This window comes from Rousettus aegyptiacus, unplaced genomic scaffold (assembly GCF_014176215.1).
Source record: "Rousettus aegyptiacus isolate mRouAeg1 unplaced genomic scaffold, mRouAeg1.p scaffold_m13_p_3, whole genome shotgun sequence".
Lineage (NCBI taxonomy): Eukaryota > Metazoa > Chordata > Mammalia > Chiroptera > Pteropodidae > Rousettus > Rousettus aegyptiacus.
Genome location: NW_023416306.1, coordinates 17,556,373 through 17,574,229, shown reverse-complemented (window position 1 = coordinate 17,574,229; position 17,857 = coordinate 17,556,373). Strand labels below are relative to the sequence as shown.

Sequence of the window (17,857 nt, the reverse complement as noted above, 5' to 3'; positions counted from 1 at the left end):
CAGGCTCAGTAGGAATCTAACAAAATAAAATTAATTCATGAATATATAAAACTTATTTATAAAAACATAAAACTAACTCTTAAACTCACAATCATAAAGGAACCACTATCCACATAATTATGGTGGTATTTTACATTTTCCAACATATTTATTTATGTGTATAAACATTACATATATACACCTGAAGCTAATATCGAATGTCATCTGTAATTGAAAAATAAAAAATTTTAACTGATACATATGTAAAAAACAATTAAGATCTTAAAGTACATATTTTGTAAACTGATGTTTTTTATTTAATTATTATTTCAGATGTTATAGATTGGTTCGCTCCATGCCCTTTTTCTAATGTCCTTTTCCTTTTCATTCCTTTACTGTAAAGATTAAATAGCTAAATATTCTACATTTCTGAAACTCTCTTGAAACTAATGATAGTCATGGCACTCATTTTTGGTCAATAACATGTGAGAAATAGTGTCTGCTATAAGCAGACTTAGCAAACAAGTTTCACTTTCTTCATTATTAGATCATTCCATCAATGCCTAAAGGTGCATCAGTCTAATACATTCCTAAGAATAATATAGGATCAGCATTTGCATCTCCTTAAATATAATTTGAAAGTATGACTTCTAATGTCATATTATTCAATCTTATGAGGGTATCATATTTTATTTAATCAATTAAGAATTTAAATTATATCCAACTTCTTTGTGTTCTGTGATAAATATTATAGTACATTCTGATTATGTGTTATAGAATAGATTCCTGGAATTAGGGTTGCCAGACATTTTAAAGCTTTGATGTATACTATCAGACTTACATTTTAGCATTTGTGTAACCTTGACTACCAAAAGCAGTGCATAAAAGATCTTGTTTTCTACCTCTTTTATTATTTTTTAATTTTATCATTTTGCAAATTTTATTATTTTTTAAATTTTGATTTAATAAAAATTTTTCTTATTTTTTCCTCTTTATGTTGGAGGAGCTCAATATCTTTCTCTCTTCCTACACACTCAGATTCTAAAAGACGTATGCCAGGCATGCTCTTTGATCATAGATATTATATGACTTGCTCCCTCACTCTTGAAGTTTTTGTGTTACCATCTAAGTGAACTTAAGCTTAGTTCACCACCACCACTACTGTACATTCCTCTACACTTCCATTCCCCTTCCCTGCTTTGTTTTTTGCCATACCATGTGTCACCATCTGTCATACTCTACATTTTAATTATTTATTTGTTTATTGCTTATCTTCCACTCGCATTAAGCTCTACGAGGACAAGGTTTTTCTCTTCTTGTTTTTTTTCTTTTTTTGACTGCTATATTCCTAGGATTTCAAGTAGTGCCCAGCATATATTAGGTGATCAATATTGAATAAACTTTTATAAACTATTAATAATTTACTCTATAGATATATGCTTCTTCATCGTCTTTAAAGAAACATCTCAGAAACATTTAAAGTCGTTTTAAACAATAATTTAGATCAGTGTTTCTGTATGTTCCCCAGACAAGCAGCATCAGCATCCCCTGGGAGCTAATTAAAAATGCAAATTTTTAGGCCGCAGCACAGACCTACTGAACCAGAAACTCTGTGGGTAGCACTCATTTCTAACGTCCACATTTTAACAAGCCCTCCAGGCCATTTTGATGCATGCTAAAGTTAGTGAATCATTGATTTAGACTTACCTCAATACGTCAATTTTCTTTAATTGTTCACCAGCATTCATTTAAAAATATTTCCTTATTCATTGATGCTAACATTTAATTTGTTTTTATTTACTGCCCATGCTTTCAGCATTCATTTCCACTGTTCAGGCATACCTATATTCCTGTTTGGCATGTGGCACTATTATGAGTTCTCCAAGAGGTATGGTAAATTTAATCTAGCCACAACCTGGAACTGGTTTATTCTTTTAAAAAGTGAAGATTTTCTACAGCTCTGCACAGTGATGATTCATCCTGTGTATAGTGCCAGACTTCCACTTGGTAATAAATTACTGATGGAAATGGCTTTCACATTGCATTCCCCTCCCCCCCCCCCCGAGAATAAATAAGTTAATTGGTAATGGCTAAAATCCATGAGTTGATCTTTCAACATATGTGCGTGCATGTGCACGTGTGCGCGCATGCACACACACACACACGCACACGCACATACATTCCATTCTCAATATTTATACCTTTTAATTCTCTGAAAAGATGAGGTCAAGAAGGCAGGCACTTAAATGGGAAATATTTGCAAAAATGGCATTTAATCACATATTTGTTGAGAGCCCCTTATGCCAGACTAGTATCCAGGTAAAATATTTAGTATTGACCATGATGAGACAACTCTTGCTTACTGACTCATATGTTTATTCTGAAAAACAAATGAGGTAATGCAGTGAATGTACTGTGAAAAATGTAAAAGGTGACATACATGCCAAGTATTACCTTATATTACAAAACTATTTTTGTCCTTATATCACTGTTTTTAGTGTAACAAGTAAATTTTAAAACAGTTCAGCTGTACTTTTTGTCTATGACTCATGAGAAAAAAAAATAAAACCTGGGTATGCAGTGGAAAATAACTTTCCTCTGCAAACCCATATTGACTCATAGTATCTTCTGGAATGCATACCTAAGAATGATTCTGAGGCCAAGTCTAGATTCACTCAGGGTGCAGTGATTCATTAACAATGTCTGCTCTTAGGCAAGAACAGAGAATTGTGCCATTTGTTGCAATACATTTGAAATCCCAGATTGAGGTGTTTATGTTTAAGAGTTTTGAATATCAGGAAAAAAAACAGAATGATTGTTCAGAAAATCTCTCTCATTCACCAGTAACAATTCATCTTCAGCCTTTTTTAAAAAATGGCAAATAGAAGAAATATAGTGCCAAGTTATAGTTGTAATTTATTACTTTAATAAAAGAACATGTTTAATAGGAAAAGTATCCATGTATTCAATATCAAGTTTAATACCATATCCCCAGAGTCATTATCAGTCATGAAGTGGCACAGAAACTTTTATTCTGTCAAACAATATCATGGAGTGGGTGCGGTGGAAATTTTAATTAGTGTTTATTTATGCATATCAAAAGGATTTTAATTGTGAAAGTAAGACATATACCTGATTTTAAAAGTTCAAACAGTATATAATAAAGAGATCTTGTTCCTATCCTAGACCCCATTCCTGTACTCCTGTGCCCAATAGCAACTACTATTAAAGTTCTATATTTTTTCAAACCAAGTCTATTTGCATACAAATATAGGTATACGTACATACATACATACATACAAACACACACACTTTTGTACACAAGTGGGAACATACTATATGCACAGTTCAGCGAAATGATTTTTTCACTTAATAATGTATCTTGAGCATCATTTCTACTAGCACTTATGTATCCTCAGCTGTTTTTTCATTTTTTCTTAATTTTGTGTTAATAGTTTTAACATAAATAACCTTTTAATAAAATTTTCTGACACAGAAATAAACAAAGATATTAAGAAATAACAAGGTATATCAAAGATGAAGCTCATACCAATGGCCACACATTTATACATGGCAATAAACAGGCAAATTCAATTCTTATACGTGGTGCTTAAGTACACAACACTCAGGAATTGTCAGCATATGTAATTTGTTTCTCTAGTGTTCTGATTATTCAAGTTATTAACAATTTGAAAAACTTCATATTTCAGTTTGAACACATAGAATCATTTACAATAATTATTTTTAAAGCAATGTTTTTAAATAAAAGCTTTAATATCAAGTTTAAACTATCTATTGCTTCTATGTGAAGATTCATTTTAATGAGGTGTGTCTTCTTGTTAAAGGCTTCCTAACATCCTTTAAATTCAGAACACTTAAGGTTAAATAAAACCTTCAGTTCAGTTAATATTACCCTCATTTATTTCACTCATGAGATTTCTCTTCTGAATGGGTTTTCACATGTTTAATAAGGGATGCATTTTGTTTGAAAGCTTTCCCACATTCATTACATTCATAGGGTTTCTCTCCAGTGTGGGATCGCTGGTGTATGACAAGTTGTGACTTTGCATTGAAGGCTTTTCCACACTCATTACATTCATAGGGTTTCTCCCCAGTATGAGTTCTCTGATGTACAATGAGGTGTGACTTTTGGCTAAAGGCTTTCCCACAATCATCACATCCATAAGGTTTCTCCCCGGTATGAACTCTCTGATGTTGAGTAAGGCCTTCGATTTGTTTGAAGGCCTTCCCACACTGATTACATTCAAAGGGACTTTCACCTGTATGGGTTCTTATGTGGTAAGTAAGAGATGAGCTATGTCCAAAAGCTTTTCCACATTCATTACATTTATAGGGTTTCTCCTTAGTATGAGTTCTTTGATGTATAATAAGGTGTGATTTCTTGCTGAAAGCCTTCCCACATTCATTGCATTCAAAGGGTTTCTCACCTGTATGAATTCTCATGTGTTTAGTAAGGGATGAGCTATATTTAAAGGCTCTTCCACATTCATTACATTCATATGGTATTTCACCTGTATGTGTTCTCACGTGTTCTGTAAGAGACGAATTATATCTAAAAGATTTGCCACATTCCTTACATTCATAGGGCTTCTCACCCGTGTGAGATCTTATATGTTGAATAAGATTTGAGCTGTGTCTGAAGGTTTTCCCACATTCAGCACATTCATAGGGCTTTTCTCCAGTATGAACTCTTAGATGGTCAGTAAGGGCATGTTTATGACCATGGGCTTTGCCACACTGAATACATTCATACGGTTTTTCTCCAGTGTGAGTTCTCTGATGTACAACGAGGTGTGACTTTTGACTAAAGGCTATCCCACATTCATTACATTCATATGGTTTCTCACCAGTATGAATTCTCTGATGGTCAACGAGTCCTTGTTTATGGCTAAGAACCTTTCCACATTGATTACATTCATACGGTTTCACTTTAGCTTGATTTGTACCACACTTAATAGATGAGCTACGGCAGGATGATTTCTCATGTTTTCCTCCAGTTTTAATTTTGTCCCATTTAGTATGGGATGGCCCATGACAAACTAGTTTCTCATGTTTCTTGCCAGTTTGAGATTTGTCACGCCTATTAGATGAGCTATGGTTGGATAATTTCTGTTTCTTTCCAGTTTGAATTTGGTTTTGAGTCTTTGTATCAGATAAGCTATGGCTGAATGATTTCCTGTGTTCTTCAGCTACATCAGGTTTATTTTTTGCATAGTTTCTTATATGACCAGGTAAGTCTAAATTCTGTTTTAAACTCTTTCTCTGTGAATTAAATTTAAGATGCCTTTTTGGAGAAGAAACTTGTGTTGTACTCAGATGTTTCCCCCGCAATGAACCACGTTCTTGGCCTTTCTTCTTAGTCTGAGTTTTTTTCTTGACCGCAACTTCCCTAAGGAGTTGGTTTTGAGATTCTTGGTGATTCTCTAACTGGTCATCATCTTGTAGGACTTCTTCTAAAAAATAATTCAATGAGACATTCTTGTGAATCTTTGCAGTCTCATATTTTAGAATAGAAGTTATAAAGAAATACTTTGTTGTGGGGCTGAATCTTTACTCAAGTCTAATATCCCAAAGTGAATGAAATATCAGGCACAAATTTCCCTATCTCTTAGACTTGAGGGATAAAGTGCTGTAGTAAAAACAGGAAAAAAAGAAAACAGACAATAGTGATTAGGAAAAGCTTTGACCGTTTATAAATATGACCTTGCAAATTGAGATAGAAGATGAAATATATACAAGGAGCAGTAAATAGGGAATAGATGAAGTTAAAAGAGATTGTAATTCAGGTTGACACTTTCGAGGTCTCTTAGCCCCGCTGTCCAGCTTTAATAACTGCCAGTCCACCCACAGTATTTTGCTCCTAGAGCCTGTACTATATTAATCCAACTCTCCATGACATAGTTGTTGACACATCTGGTTCAAGCCAAGATATCCAATAAGAATCTTCTTCCTAAAACTTCAAACTCTAGTTAGTCTCCACCGGATTCTCAAATTTAAAAATCGTATAAGACAAGTAATATAGAGCCATATATCCCTTGTACAAACAGAAAATACATCAGTACAAAGAATGAAGCATACATCTTCAGAAAAGCAGAGACATAAGATCATATACCCTCAAAGAGACCATTTGCATAATCCCAATAACTAATGGCTTTTTGGTCCTGGTTCTAGCCCCTAGTAAGGCCTAGCTAAAGTATCTACCTTCAGGTAACAAGAGATATACCCAGGATCGTATAATAAATTCCTCTACGTACTTAGGCTACCTCAAGTAAATTTTTGTTATTGCACCCCAAAGATCATAAATAGAGAAAATAAGATAAGTTCACCAAGGAGTACTAAACACCTTACAGGTGACAGAGAGACTAAGCAGGAAACAGTTTTCTACTGCTACCATCCATGATCAATATAATAATGACATTTCTGTACTAAAAAGAATCCTACAGATTCTCAGAATTCTTTAATGGTTTTACCATATGATAAAATTCACAGTAACAAGATTGGCAAACAAATTTTACATCATTTGGATTTACAATGTACACACACACTTTTGTCAACAGTTTGCTCTGGAGCATACCTTTGTTCAAGTAACTCTACTAATTGCTAATTATAAATTTAAGCTTCTCCCCAGCTCTAAGTGATTGCTCATATTCTTTCCTCCACACATTATACAACTATATATTTTGAGATATCTTCACAACCCCTACTTCCCTTCTCTGAGCCCACCATCCACACTGACGAATATGGGCAGCCACGTTTGTACTATACAATTCTCTAACTGGTCATCATCTCGTAGGACTTCTTCTAAAAAATAATTCAATGAGACATTCTTGTGAATCTTTGCAGTCTCAGTTTTTCAACTTCAGGTTGAAAAAAATTGATTTGACAGTGGTAAACACGAGGTTTCAGCTAATCCAAGAATATCAAGAATATTCTTCTCCTAAGAACTTAGAATTGAAATTCAAAGACTTCCGTTAACTAGTTATGGACACTGCGCACGTAACTAAAAACTTGAGAGTTGGGACTGCCATTTTAGAGTGGCCTTTTTCATCTATGTACATGGATCAGTTGAAAAAGCTTCAAAAACTCAAAGATGGAAACAGATGTAAGAGTCCATATGACTTCAGAAAGAAAGAGCTAAAAAGTGAACAGCCGTCTTGGTGTTGTAAAGGAACAAAACATGGATAAAGTGAAAACCGGGCTCAAACATAAGAGAGTTATGTATGGTATTGGAATACACAGCCAGTAAATACTATTACTTTCATGAAGAACTTTGAAATTTTCAATTCCCATGGAGTAGATCAATTTTTATAAGTATAGATATCTCGGTGATATAGATATAGTAAGGAAAAGTGAAGTTGCTAGCTGCTTTTTCATTTAGCAAATTTTATGTGATGCAAGCATTCTGAGAGAAATTATACAAGAACTTTTATGCGGCAGTATCTTCCAATGCCCGAGGATGCTGGGGAGAATAGAGGCAAATTTCCTTCAGGGAAAAAAGGGATCAGAACTCAAACCTTTCCCCTTGTGGTGTAACATTATAATGACCCCTTATAATGATGGTTGTAGCGGGTCCCAACTGACACTGGCAAGCAGGAGACAATATAAAGCACTACAAGAGAAAGGTACCATGAGGGAGGGGAGGAGAGTCTGAACTAGTGAACTGGTGGAATAGGGTGATAGTAAGGGGAAAGTTGGGCATGGCAGAGCGTGTGATTAAATCTATAAGCTGGTCCTGAACATGAGACAGTAACTAAAACATGAATTTTAAGCGAAAATGACTATAACTTCAGAAACTGAAGTATGGAGCTCACTGGACCCAGCAACTCACAAAGGGAATAGAATGGCCCTTCCTTGAAGAACCTGCAAGAACTGCGTAAGGACCTGGATCAAGAAGGGAGTCACTGTAGCAATGACAAAGATGTATGAAATAACTCTGGGTTATTTTTCAGTTGTAACACCAAGTATCAGCAAGAAAAGTGAAGCCGGCCATAACTAGGGCTACTGACGAATGGATCAAAAACTCCGTGAGGTATCTTCATTCGTCATTTCAGAGACTGGTCCGTCTAGTCTCAGGAAATTCATGGAGTCTCCGGGTCGGAGGAAACTAAAAAGATATCGTGGACATTGTGCTAATTTGGGGACTGTAGTGACATAAATAATGACTGGATGTTTTAATGCTTGGTGGCAACACCTAAGATGAATTATTTTCAAAAGGGATTCAACAAATCTACCTAAGAATTGGAACAATTTAGATATGTAGTAATAGGAATCTGATTTGGGTGATGTCAGTGATTAAGGAGAAAAACAAAAAACAGGAACTGAAGAGGGAGTCCTTAAGAGAGCAGAGAGCAAAGATTCACAGGAGCTCCATGGTAGACAGGCCTAAAATCAGAGTAGAACCTGATCAAACTAGGAAAGGTAAAAGGATGCTGTAATTTAGAAAGAAAGATAAAGCTTTCGATTTCTGACACTCTTAGAATGAGCTGTCCTGTGAGCAAGTAAAATATGAGTGCAACACAAAGGAATTGGAGATTTGTTTGAACAAGATAAATTTATCTTGGAAGTCACCAGTGTAGAATAAAAAGCTTGTATGTGCACGATGGATGATTCCTTTTGGAGAAATATGAGAGAAAAAATAACAGATAGTAGAAGACAAAACCTTAGGGACACTTAAGTGAGAAGGAAGAGAACCTAGAGGAAAATGGTGAAGAAGCACTTAGATGATAAAATCAGATTCAGGTGATCTAATTCGAGCTAGGGCAAGAATTTCAGGTAACCACTGAAAAGTAAGCAGTGGTCACTTGAAAGTCAGACATTTTTATAGAGACTTGAATTCTGTGGCATTTGACACAGGTTAAGGGGAAAAAAATGAAATGTTGATGCATTGTAGAGCACAGGTTTAGGGCATTTCACAGTGAAAGGAGAAAAATGTAAAGTAATTAGGGTCAGGAGCATCACGCCAGGGATTTGTGACAGATTGAAGTATGTCTGAATATATAAGAAAATGTCATATATGAGGGTCTCAGAGTTTGAATGAAATACTCAGAGAAATACTAAGGCTATTAGGCAAAGGGAGGATAATTCTTAAAAAGCTCTGCTTTAAATAAGGTAAACAGGAATGGAATTCAGAGAACAGCTCCTTCTGAAAGCTGAGCAATGGAGAACATGGATGAGGAAAGATGGCTGTACGAAGGGTCAGTTAGGCATCTGAGGGGCTAGTACTGAAGAGTTAGAGTCCTGGTTTTCACCTTTTTTCCTAACACAACGTGACTGTGTGGCAGCCTATGGAAGTAGTACACCTCCCAGGCCCACTACATGGCCACATGAATCTTCCCCGTGGAAGGATTATATATGCCTACCCTGCTGAATGCAGGAGTGGTCAGGTGATCTGCTCTAACCAAGGAACCACTAAAACATAAGCAGAAAGAAATATCCACCACTTTGCCATCAGTGATTTTAAGAGTTATCGTGTGGTTCCACTCACTCTTCTTTCCTTCTGCCATGAGACCTGAATTCGCCAAACAGGCACTGCTCTTTCCTTGTAGGTCCACAAGATGATATGAAATAAGCCGCAGCCTGAGCGAGAAACAAATCTTTCTTTTTTTAGTCACTAAGAATTTTGGGTCATTCTTAATGGAGCATAACTTAGCCCAAGCTGACTGATACAAGTGATATAAGCAAACTCCCGTAAGAAACACTGGCTTTGTGGATATAAACCTCATCTGAGAACTTCTCAAACAGGCAGGTTCGTAGAAGAAACAAATATTCGAACCTCCAAGGTTCAAGAATCCTTGTACTTTGAACTCCTCTTCCCTCAGGAGACTCCGATATTTCTCTATTGCTACTTCCTGGTTAAGAACGAAGGTCCTGGGATCTTTAAGAAGAATTTAAGAATAAAATTTCAAAGTTACCACCGAAAAACTAGAACTTACTTCCATTGGCCTCTGTTTGCTTGGGTCTTGCTATTTCATTTGGACCACCCTGTCTGGGCTTTTTCCCCTTCCCCAGCCATGGCTCTTCTCCTTTTTCCAACTTGGAGATCATGTCTGGTTTGGCAGCTTGATATCCTGCTCATGAGAAATGGTAGACATGGAATGTTGGAACAACAAACATCCCAGAAATCAAGCCCCAATATTTAAGCTTCAGAGCCTTTAAAGGATAAAGAATATATGGCTTCTGAAATTCCACAATGCAGAAGCCCAAGTACCCCATCTGAGCAGACCTTCTATTCTGGAGGGAGGGGCACAGGTATGCTGCCTAGTACCCAAAAGGGATTAAAACGCCTCGACTCAAAAATTCAATGTCAACTTTAGCTAGGGCTCCAGAGGAAAGTATCGCAGTGGACATATTTTGAATTACAAAGAAACTGTCCTTACCCATTGAGGCAAGGTTGCTGTAGTTCTCCAGCATCACATCCTTGTACAGGTTCCTCTGAGCAGGATCTAGTTGCGCCCATTCTTTCTGGGTAAAGGCCATAGTCACGTCTTTGAATGTTACCGATACCTGTAATAGCATAGTCCTGTTTAATCTAATGTTATCCACATTAGTGAGTGATTAGGACAAGATAATAATGACTTGTTCTTACCTTGACCACTCACTGTCGATCATGATGTTATATAGGATACCTGTTCTTTATGCAATTTTGCATTTTTTTTTTGAGAAACAAAAAACATATGAAGAAATGTGCCTATTACAGACTGAACATTTGTGTCCCCCCAAAATTGGTATGTTGAAACCCTACCCTTCAGTGTGATGTTTTTAAGAGACAGGGCCTTTGAGAAGTAATTAGGATTAGATGAGGGTGAAATCTTCGTGAATGGGATTAGTGCCCTTGTAAGAGTCACAAGAGACCATGCTTCCTCTCCCTGCTTTTTCTGCCAAGTGAGGATATGAGGAGTCTGTAATCTGGGAGAGGGTTCTCACCAGTCCCAAGCATGCTGCCACCCTGATCTTGAACTTCTAGCCTCCAGAAGTATGAGAAATACATTTCTGTTGTTTATAAGGTACTGAGTCTATGGTACTTTGTTGGTACTAAAATAGTCCCTATTGTAAATTTGTTTGTTCAAGAGGATTTAAAAAAAAAAAAATCATACGATTATCAGAGAGAAAGACAATTACCAAAAATAAAAAATAAAAATGAGGGGAAAAAAAAGAAAGAAAAAGAAAAGAAGAAAAGAAACGGAATCAGTTTTGTTTTTTTTTCTGCTATAAGAAAAGACTATGGAGTAGTGTTTACAGAGTTCTGAGGTGGGAGACTTGAGATCCTTGATTTTTATCACCAGTCAAAAAATCACTTAAATTTAGAAGGAAAAGTAAGGTATTTTAAGCATGTAAGGACTCAAAGTACATGGCCTATGTACTTTAGAAATAAAGAGGAGAGGGGGAGAGCGCAACCTGGAAGGTGGGGGTGGGGAGGAGAAGAAAATAAATAATTTTTAAAAGAAGGAAAATTGGATTGGAATTAAGATTTTGGAAAAACTTAATAATATGCTATGAATAATAAAACCGGTAAAATGTCTAGTTACATCCAAGTAACTTAATAATGTTCTTGTGCAATTAATATAAAAGTAACCTTAAAATCAAGAGGTATGATGGAAGAAAGATAAGCAGGACTATAGCTGGTAGGGATTGGGCCCGTGGGAGAAATTAAAGCATGTTAAAGTTCTCTTATTGGAGGGAAGAGGAGAATGACACAGCTATCGGGCAATTTTAATTCTATTGAGTATATGTTCAAACATGTTCGTTTAACATTTAAAGATGACTCCTTCCCTCCACAGACCACCAATCAACTAGCTGCATGTGTCGCCAATCTCTAACCTCACCTACCTATGGTCTCTGACCCCTAATGCTCCCATCATTGATTGTCACTGGTCTCCCAATCACTGAGCTAGGATAGCCTGCCCTACTCACTAAGCCTATAATCCCCAAATGACGGGTCCCAAAAAGCTTCCTCGTCACTAACAGCAACAGATCTCTCCAATTACCTACCTGCCTTTACAGACACTCCAATCACATGTTTCCACGGGTCACTTGACTATTAATATCCATGCAACACATCAGTTTCTATTTCCGATATGACCCCAAATCCTTTATCCTATCAACTCCCAATCGCTGACACCAACTGAACTCTCAAACGGTGGCTTCCAGAGAATCCTAATCACTGCCAGCAAACTCCACTGCACCCTCAACCTCTTTAGCCATTTCCTTTATCTGCTTGCTTTAACTGAAATCTGTCTCCTGAGGTCCCACTCCCTTACAGCGCTCCCCAGTGGAGGCTGTCTTTTTCTTTCTCCCCACGACCCACCCACCCACGTATCTCAGGGCCAGATGAGAACAATGATAACTTGCATTTTTTGATTCACCCTTCCTACTCCTGATCTTGTTGAGAGTATCTCCAGACTTTAACCCATTAACCTTCTGGTTCGATGATTCACTAGGACTCAAGGGCAGCGAATACTTGCACTTGTAGGTATGATTTTGTAAGCAAAAAAATACAGAGCAAAATCAACTTGAAAAACAACAAAAACAAAAACAAAAACAAAAACAAGATGCATGGGGTGAAGTGCAGAAGAGACCAGGCACAAGTATCCAAGAGTCCTCTCCCAGCAGAGTCACGCTACACATTCCATTCCTCCAGAAACGAGCTGTGATAACATGTGAAGTTTCGTTTACCAGGGAAGTGTTTCCCAGAAGGAAATCAGGTGTTCAGCATAACCCACATCGCTCGCATAGTTTAGGCACATTTCATTGCTGGGAATCATTCATCACTGCTGGGAATGATGGAAACCTCCTGAAATCTAAGTTCTCAGATATCAGCCAAAGGTCAACGTTGCAAGCAGGCCTTTCTGAGAACTGCCATTTTAGGCCTCTCATGTCAACTTTCCTGCCCAGTCACCCTGCCTCAATCATTGAAAACTTTAGCACCAAATTCCCTTTCACAGCTCCTGTATCTTCTCTACATCAATGCAGAAGAGCCATTCAACACCCTGGCCTCTCTCTCTCCTGACTCCAACAACCTTTTCTTCTACCCAAACTCAGCGCCTCCTCACTGCGCATCCATTCCCTAGACGGTGCCATCACTACGCGACCTCTAAAATCTCTACTTAAAATGTTCTACCAACATTTGCTATTGTATAGCTTACTTTCTCTAGTACTTCCACTCCAACAATTCTCCAAACACATCAAGCCCTCCAATATATTGATCCTAACTTCTTGTTCACAATCTTCCATTGCCACATAGCCTTATTCTACTTCTATCTTATTTAGATTCCCTGTTCTAACCAAAACACTCTGCTGAAAACAGCTTTAACTTCCTTGCCCCTCTTCTCCACTGTATTTACCTAACTAGCTTCAACCTTGCTCAAAACCAACTCTCTTCTTAATATCTGCCTGCAACTTTGCAGCTAAACATTCCAAGAGAAAAATCAAGCAACTGTGCTGACTGGGCTCACTTTAAATGTATACCACACATCTCAAATGGGCATCCAGTGCTGTGAGCTTCCTATTCCTTTTTCCAAGATGATTACTCCAAACATTCTCTTCTTTCTCTTTAAAACCTCCAACGTCTACCTACCTTCCGCTGATGAATCTGCCTTATACTTCAAAGAGAAAATAAATGCAAATGGATGAGAATTACCTTTCCTTTTTTACCACCAATTCCACCAGCTTCTTTCCAAACCCATATAATCTGTCTTCCCTTCTGTTAAAATGGAAAAATTGTCCCTTCTCTCACCCAAGGCCACTCTGTGCACCTATGCTCTGGATCCCAACCTCAACTGCCTCCTCAAGAACTTCACCCTTGCAATTAACCTTGTTCTCTTTTGTAACTTCTATTTCCCCCTTTTTACTGGATCATTCCCATTGACATATGAAGTTGCCTTATTACCACCAATCTGAAGAAACCTTCTTAAATTTCATATCCCATCCAATGTCAATTTCTTTGGTCCCTTTACCAGCAAAACTCCTAATGTTGTTTATACTTGCTGTCTCTACGTCATTACCTCCCATTCTTTCAGCTCATCCCAACAGGATTTTACCCTCATTATTCCACTAAAAGATCTATAATAAATCAAAATAACCATTGGGCTACATCTTGCTAAAGTCAAATTCTCTGAAGACTCACAATAGCATGTGACACAACTGATTACTCCCATTGTCCCCAAAAACGTTCTTCTCTATGCTTCTTCAACACCACATTCACAGTTTTCCTCCTACCTCAATGGCTGGCTACTCCTCATATTCTCCCTGGCTGCCTCTCTCTGCCTCTCTCTCTCTCTCTCTCTCTCTCTCTCTCTCTCTCTCTCTCTCTCTCTCCCCCCCCCACCCCCAAGTCAGTGACTAGGAGCTCTGTCCTTGGTACTCTTTTCTTCCCTATCTGCCTTCTTCCCCTAGGTTATCTCATCTAATCTTACGGATTTAAACACCATCTTTATGCTGATGCCTTTCATATATGGATTCTCTAGCCCAGAGCTCTCCTAAATTCTAGATTGATATATCTAACCAACTACCCAACATCTCTACTTGGACATGTAATGGGCATCTTGACATGGACAAAACAGAACCACTGTCATCTACCCTGGCTTCCATTTGTATCCACCAGATCTGGTCCTCTCCAACGTAACCCTTTTTCAGACGATAGAACCATCAACTATCCAGATCCACAGGCCAAAAGTCTAAATGTAAATCTTGATTCTTCTCTTCCTCCATGTTTCATATCAATTCATCATTAAGCCCTATTGGCTCATCTCCTGATATATTCCGATTCTGATTTTCCATTTCACTGCTTCAGCCCTTTCCAAACCATCATCATCTCTTGAACTACTGCAATAAACTTTCCTAGCTGATCTCCCCGCACCTCTGCACACAGAGAGGGACAATCCAGTCTGTAACCACCACAGATACCATAATCCCTGGCTCCCATAGACATCCCAAATCGCAGACCCCCACAGACTTCCCCAATCTCTGACACACCACAAAGCCTCATTTCTGATCCCTACAGCCTTCCAAACTGACCTTTCCGTGACTGTCACGGACCCAACTCCGCCCGCCCCATTAGTGTCACGGCAGATCCCTCAAAACACTGATTCCTTAAAACCGAAGCACTCACTGACCGCACAGACCCCTCCCCGCCACCCATTACGACTCCACCGATGCCTCAGAAAGCTAACCCCGCAAAAGGCCCTTCAGCTTCGACTTCGATTCCCAAACCACGTATCTTTACAGCCTACAGTAACGTTCCGCTTACTGTCCTCCAAAGAGACCATCTCTGACCACCAGACCGCCCCGGCCCCACCATCGAGCTCACCGCCGCGCTACCCCCAGGCTCCGACACAGCCATCTCTGGCGGACGCCCGGCCTCTGTGGTGGTCCTCGCACGCCCCCGCCAGTCCGCGGCCTCTGGCTTTGTGACAATCGGGTCTCGAGCGGAGGCTGACATGGCAGCCAACTCGAGCGAGACCACGAATGGTCCTGGAGGTGCGATGGCGGCGCCCTTGGAGATCATGAGTGGGCGCCGCCATCTTGACCACGGCCCCGCCGTACAGAGGAGACCCCGCGGCGGCCGGTGGGCTCCGAGGCGGGTGTCCAGGGGCTTCCTCAGAGCGTCCTGAGTCGTCAGAGGCGAGCAGCAGAAGCCTGGCTCAGTGACTCACTGCAGAGTGCGTCACTGTGCCTGACACTCTACCCCCGGCGTCCGGGGCTTTCGCTACGCGAATATAGATTTTGGAGTCTCTTTGCCGAATCACTCAGCTCAGCCACCGCCAGGAAACCGGGAATCGCAATGCCTAGCGCGGACTCCAGACAGCTAGGAGGAAAAGAGAAATTAGGGAGGGAAAGGACAAAAAGCCCGTTTGGGCAGATAGCATTCTTTTATAGGGACAGAAGACTAATCTTTGAAATATATGATATGTTTTCTTTATAAGACCAATGAGAAAAAAGAATTAAGCAGCAGATTGAGTGAACACATCACTCCTCAGTGAGAATCCAGGTTTGATGGAGATGTTTCATCCAAATAATCAAACGGGAGCAGCAATCATTTCTCAATACACTAGTTCATGTATCAGCATCATCGATTTAACAATTATTTGTTGAGCTATTACTATGTGCAGACCAGGTTGTTGTGCTATGCTGGGTAATGGGAAAGAGTGGAGACAGGCAGGTATACTTTTATTCACCCTGCTACGGTTTCCAATGAGACAGAAGGCTCGTGAAAATATGTTGTTGTTGTTTTTCCCCAGAATCAAACATTCCCTGTGTGCACCTCCCACTTAGGTGAATAAACGACTGTGTATCCCTCTGTCAGAAGTGGTTGTATCTATTCTTCCCTTCTCAGTCTTTTCTTGAATAGATTCAGTGCATTTTTGCTGAGCTAGTAAGAACAATTCCCTAGGCCGTGCAATCTCAGGACACTTTCTGCCTAGTCTTCCCGTACCAGTACTGATTTTTTTTTTTAAACAACTAAAAGATTTTTTTGTTTGTTTGTTTTTGTCCAACAAATGGCAGGCGTATGTTTCCCATTGACTCTCAAACGATGCTTTGCCTAGTCTCCTATCATCAATCGTGCTAAGCAGAATTCCAGCATAGCCCCCGCTATCTCATTCCACGGCGCCCCTGGATATCCTGTTCTACAGATCGTACCTCGCTGCCATTCACAGATCAGTACTGAGAATTTGAGACAAACTGTAGATAATGAGCGCAGGCTTTGGGACTGAAGAATGCCTGAACTGACCTTATGCTAATTTTTCTGTCATCTTCAGTGTGTAGATAACCTCTCAGAGCCTGTTTTCTCCGTCGTATCGTAGGAGGACATTTCTTGAAGAGAGGCGATGAAAGCCAGAAGAAAAGGCTGCACAATGACAGGTTTAAAAGAGAGAACGTAGCTTTGCTTACTGATTTTACTATGACATGTCGCTGAGAGAGGTAGGACACAGAAGGATTTTTGGTGTGCAATGAAAGTAGAAAAGTTTAAGAGCAAGCACGGTAAAATGAAAAAATGAGATCTAATGCTCAATACAACTGTAAAGAGACATCCTTTGAAAGAAAAAAGCATCCGCTCAGTTTTTGGCAGTGCGGGGTGGGTAGAGATTTGCACAGTGGCATGGTAGGAATATTCTACCTGTGGACTGGAGTGGTAGTCGCAGAGAGTTTACACATTTGTAAGCATTCTATTGATGTGTATGTGAACTTACACCATGTGCCTCGTCGGTACGTCAATGAATCTGTCGACTTGATACGGTGCAAAGCATGAGGTAAAACAAGGATTATTGACATGAAAAATAAATAAATAAGAGCTTTGAGAGGCTAACAAGTCACCCCCAAGAGTATCTGCTGATTCACAGAGGCAAAGGTTTAAAATATTCAGGCAATTGATCGGGACTTACATAGAAGCTAATGGACTGAGATCCAAAGATGCTTCAACAACAGCACGCCCCCCAGATCACTCAGAGTGCTCATTGGAGGTAAACGCTAGATTCCAGGTGTGTTTCAATGCATTCATCTTGAAGAAATCCATTCTCAAGTAAAAGTAGAAAGGATACAGCTGGATATTTGCACACCGACGTTCAGAGCAGCATTATTCACAGTGCCCAGGACATGGAAGCAACCGAAGTGTCCTACGATACATGAGTGGATAAGGAAACTGTGGTACTATATACAGTGGAATATTCCTCAGCCATGAGAAGAGATGCAATACTGCTATTTCCGACATGGATGGACCTCAAGATAAACATGCCAAGCGAGATAAGCCAGACATAAAATGTTGAAAATCACATATCAATTATATGTGAGATCTAGACCTAAAGGCAACAAGCGAACGGGACAAAGAGAGACTCATGGACGTGGACTATAGATTAGTGGTTAC

General features: G+C 39.1%; 1 protein-coding gene across 2 annotated transcripts; it reads right to left on the bottom strand.

The window, feature by feature from the left end:
• Positions 1–2,338: 2,338 nt before the first annotated feature.
• On the bottom strand, positions 2,339–16,084 carry ZFP37 (ZFP37 zinc finger protein). 2 transcript variants are annotated; one of them, XM_036217686.1, is made up of 4 exons: positions 15,305–15,988; positions 10,377–10,503; positions 9,933–10,067; positions 2,339–5,453 (listed from the first exon to the last, which is right to left on the bottom strand). In XM_036217686.1, the coding sequence occupies exons 1-4, from the start codon at positions 15,500–15,502 to the stop codon at positions 3,904–3,906; spliced, it is 2,010 nt and encodes a 669-aa protein (XP_036073579.1). In that variant the 5' UTR covers positions 15,503–15,988; the 3' UTR covers positions 2,339–3,903. The 2 variants fall into 2 exon arrangements, with proteins under 2 accessions (XP_036073579.1, XP_036073580.1); XM_036217687.1 differs by lacking the exon at positions 2,339–5,453 and adding an exon at positions 5,465–5,629 and having other exon boundaries at positions 15,305–16,084.
• Between the last annotated feature and the right edge of the window lie 1,773 nt (positions 16,085–17,857).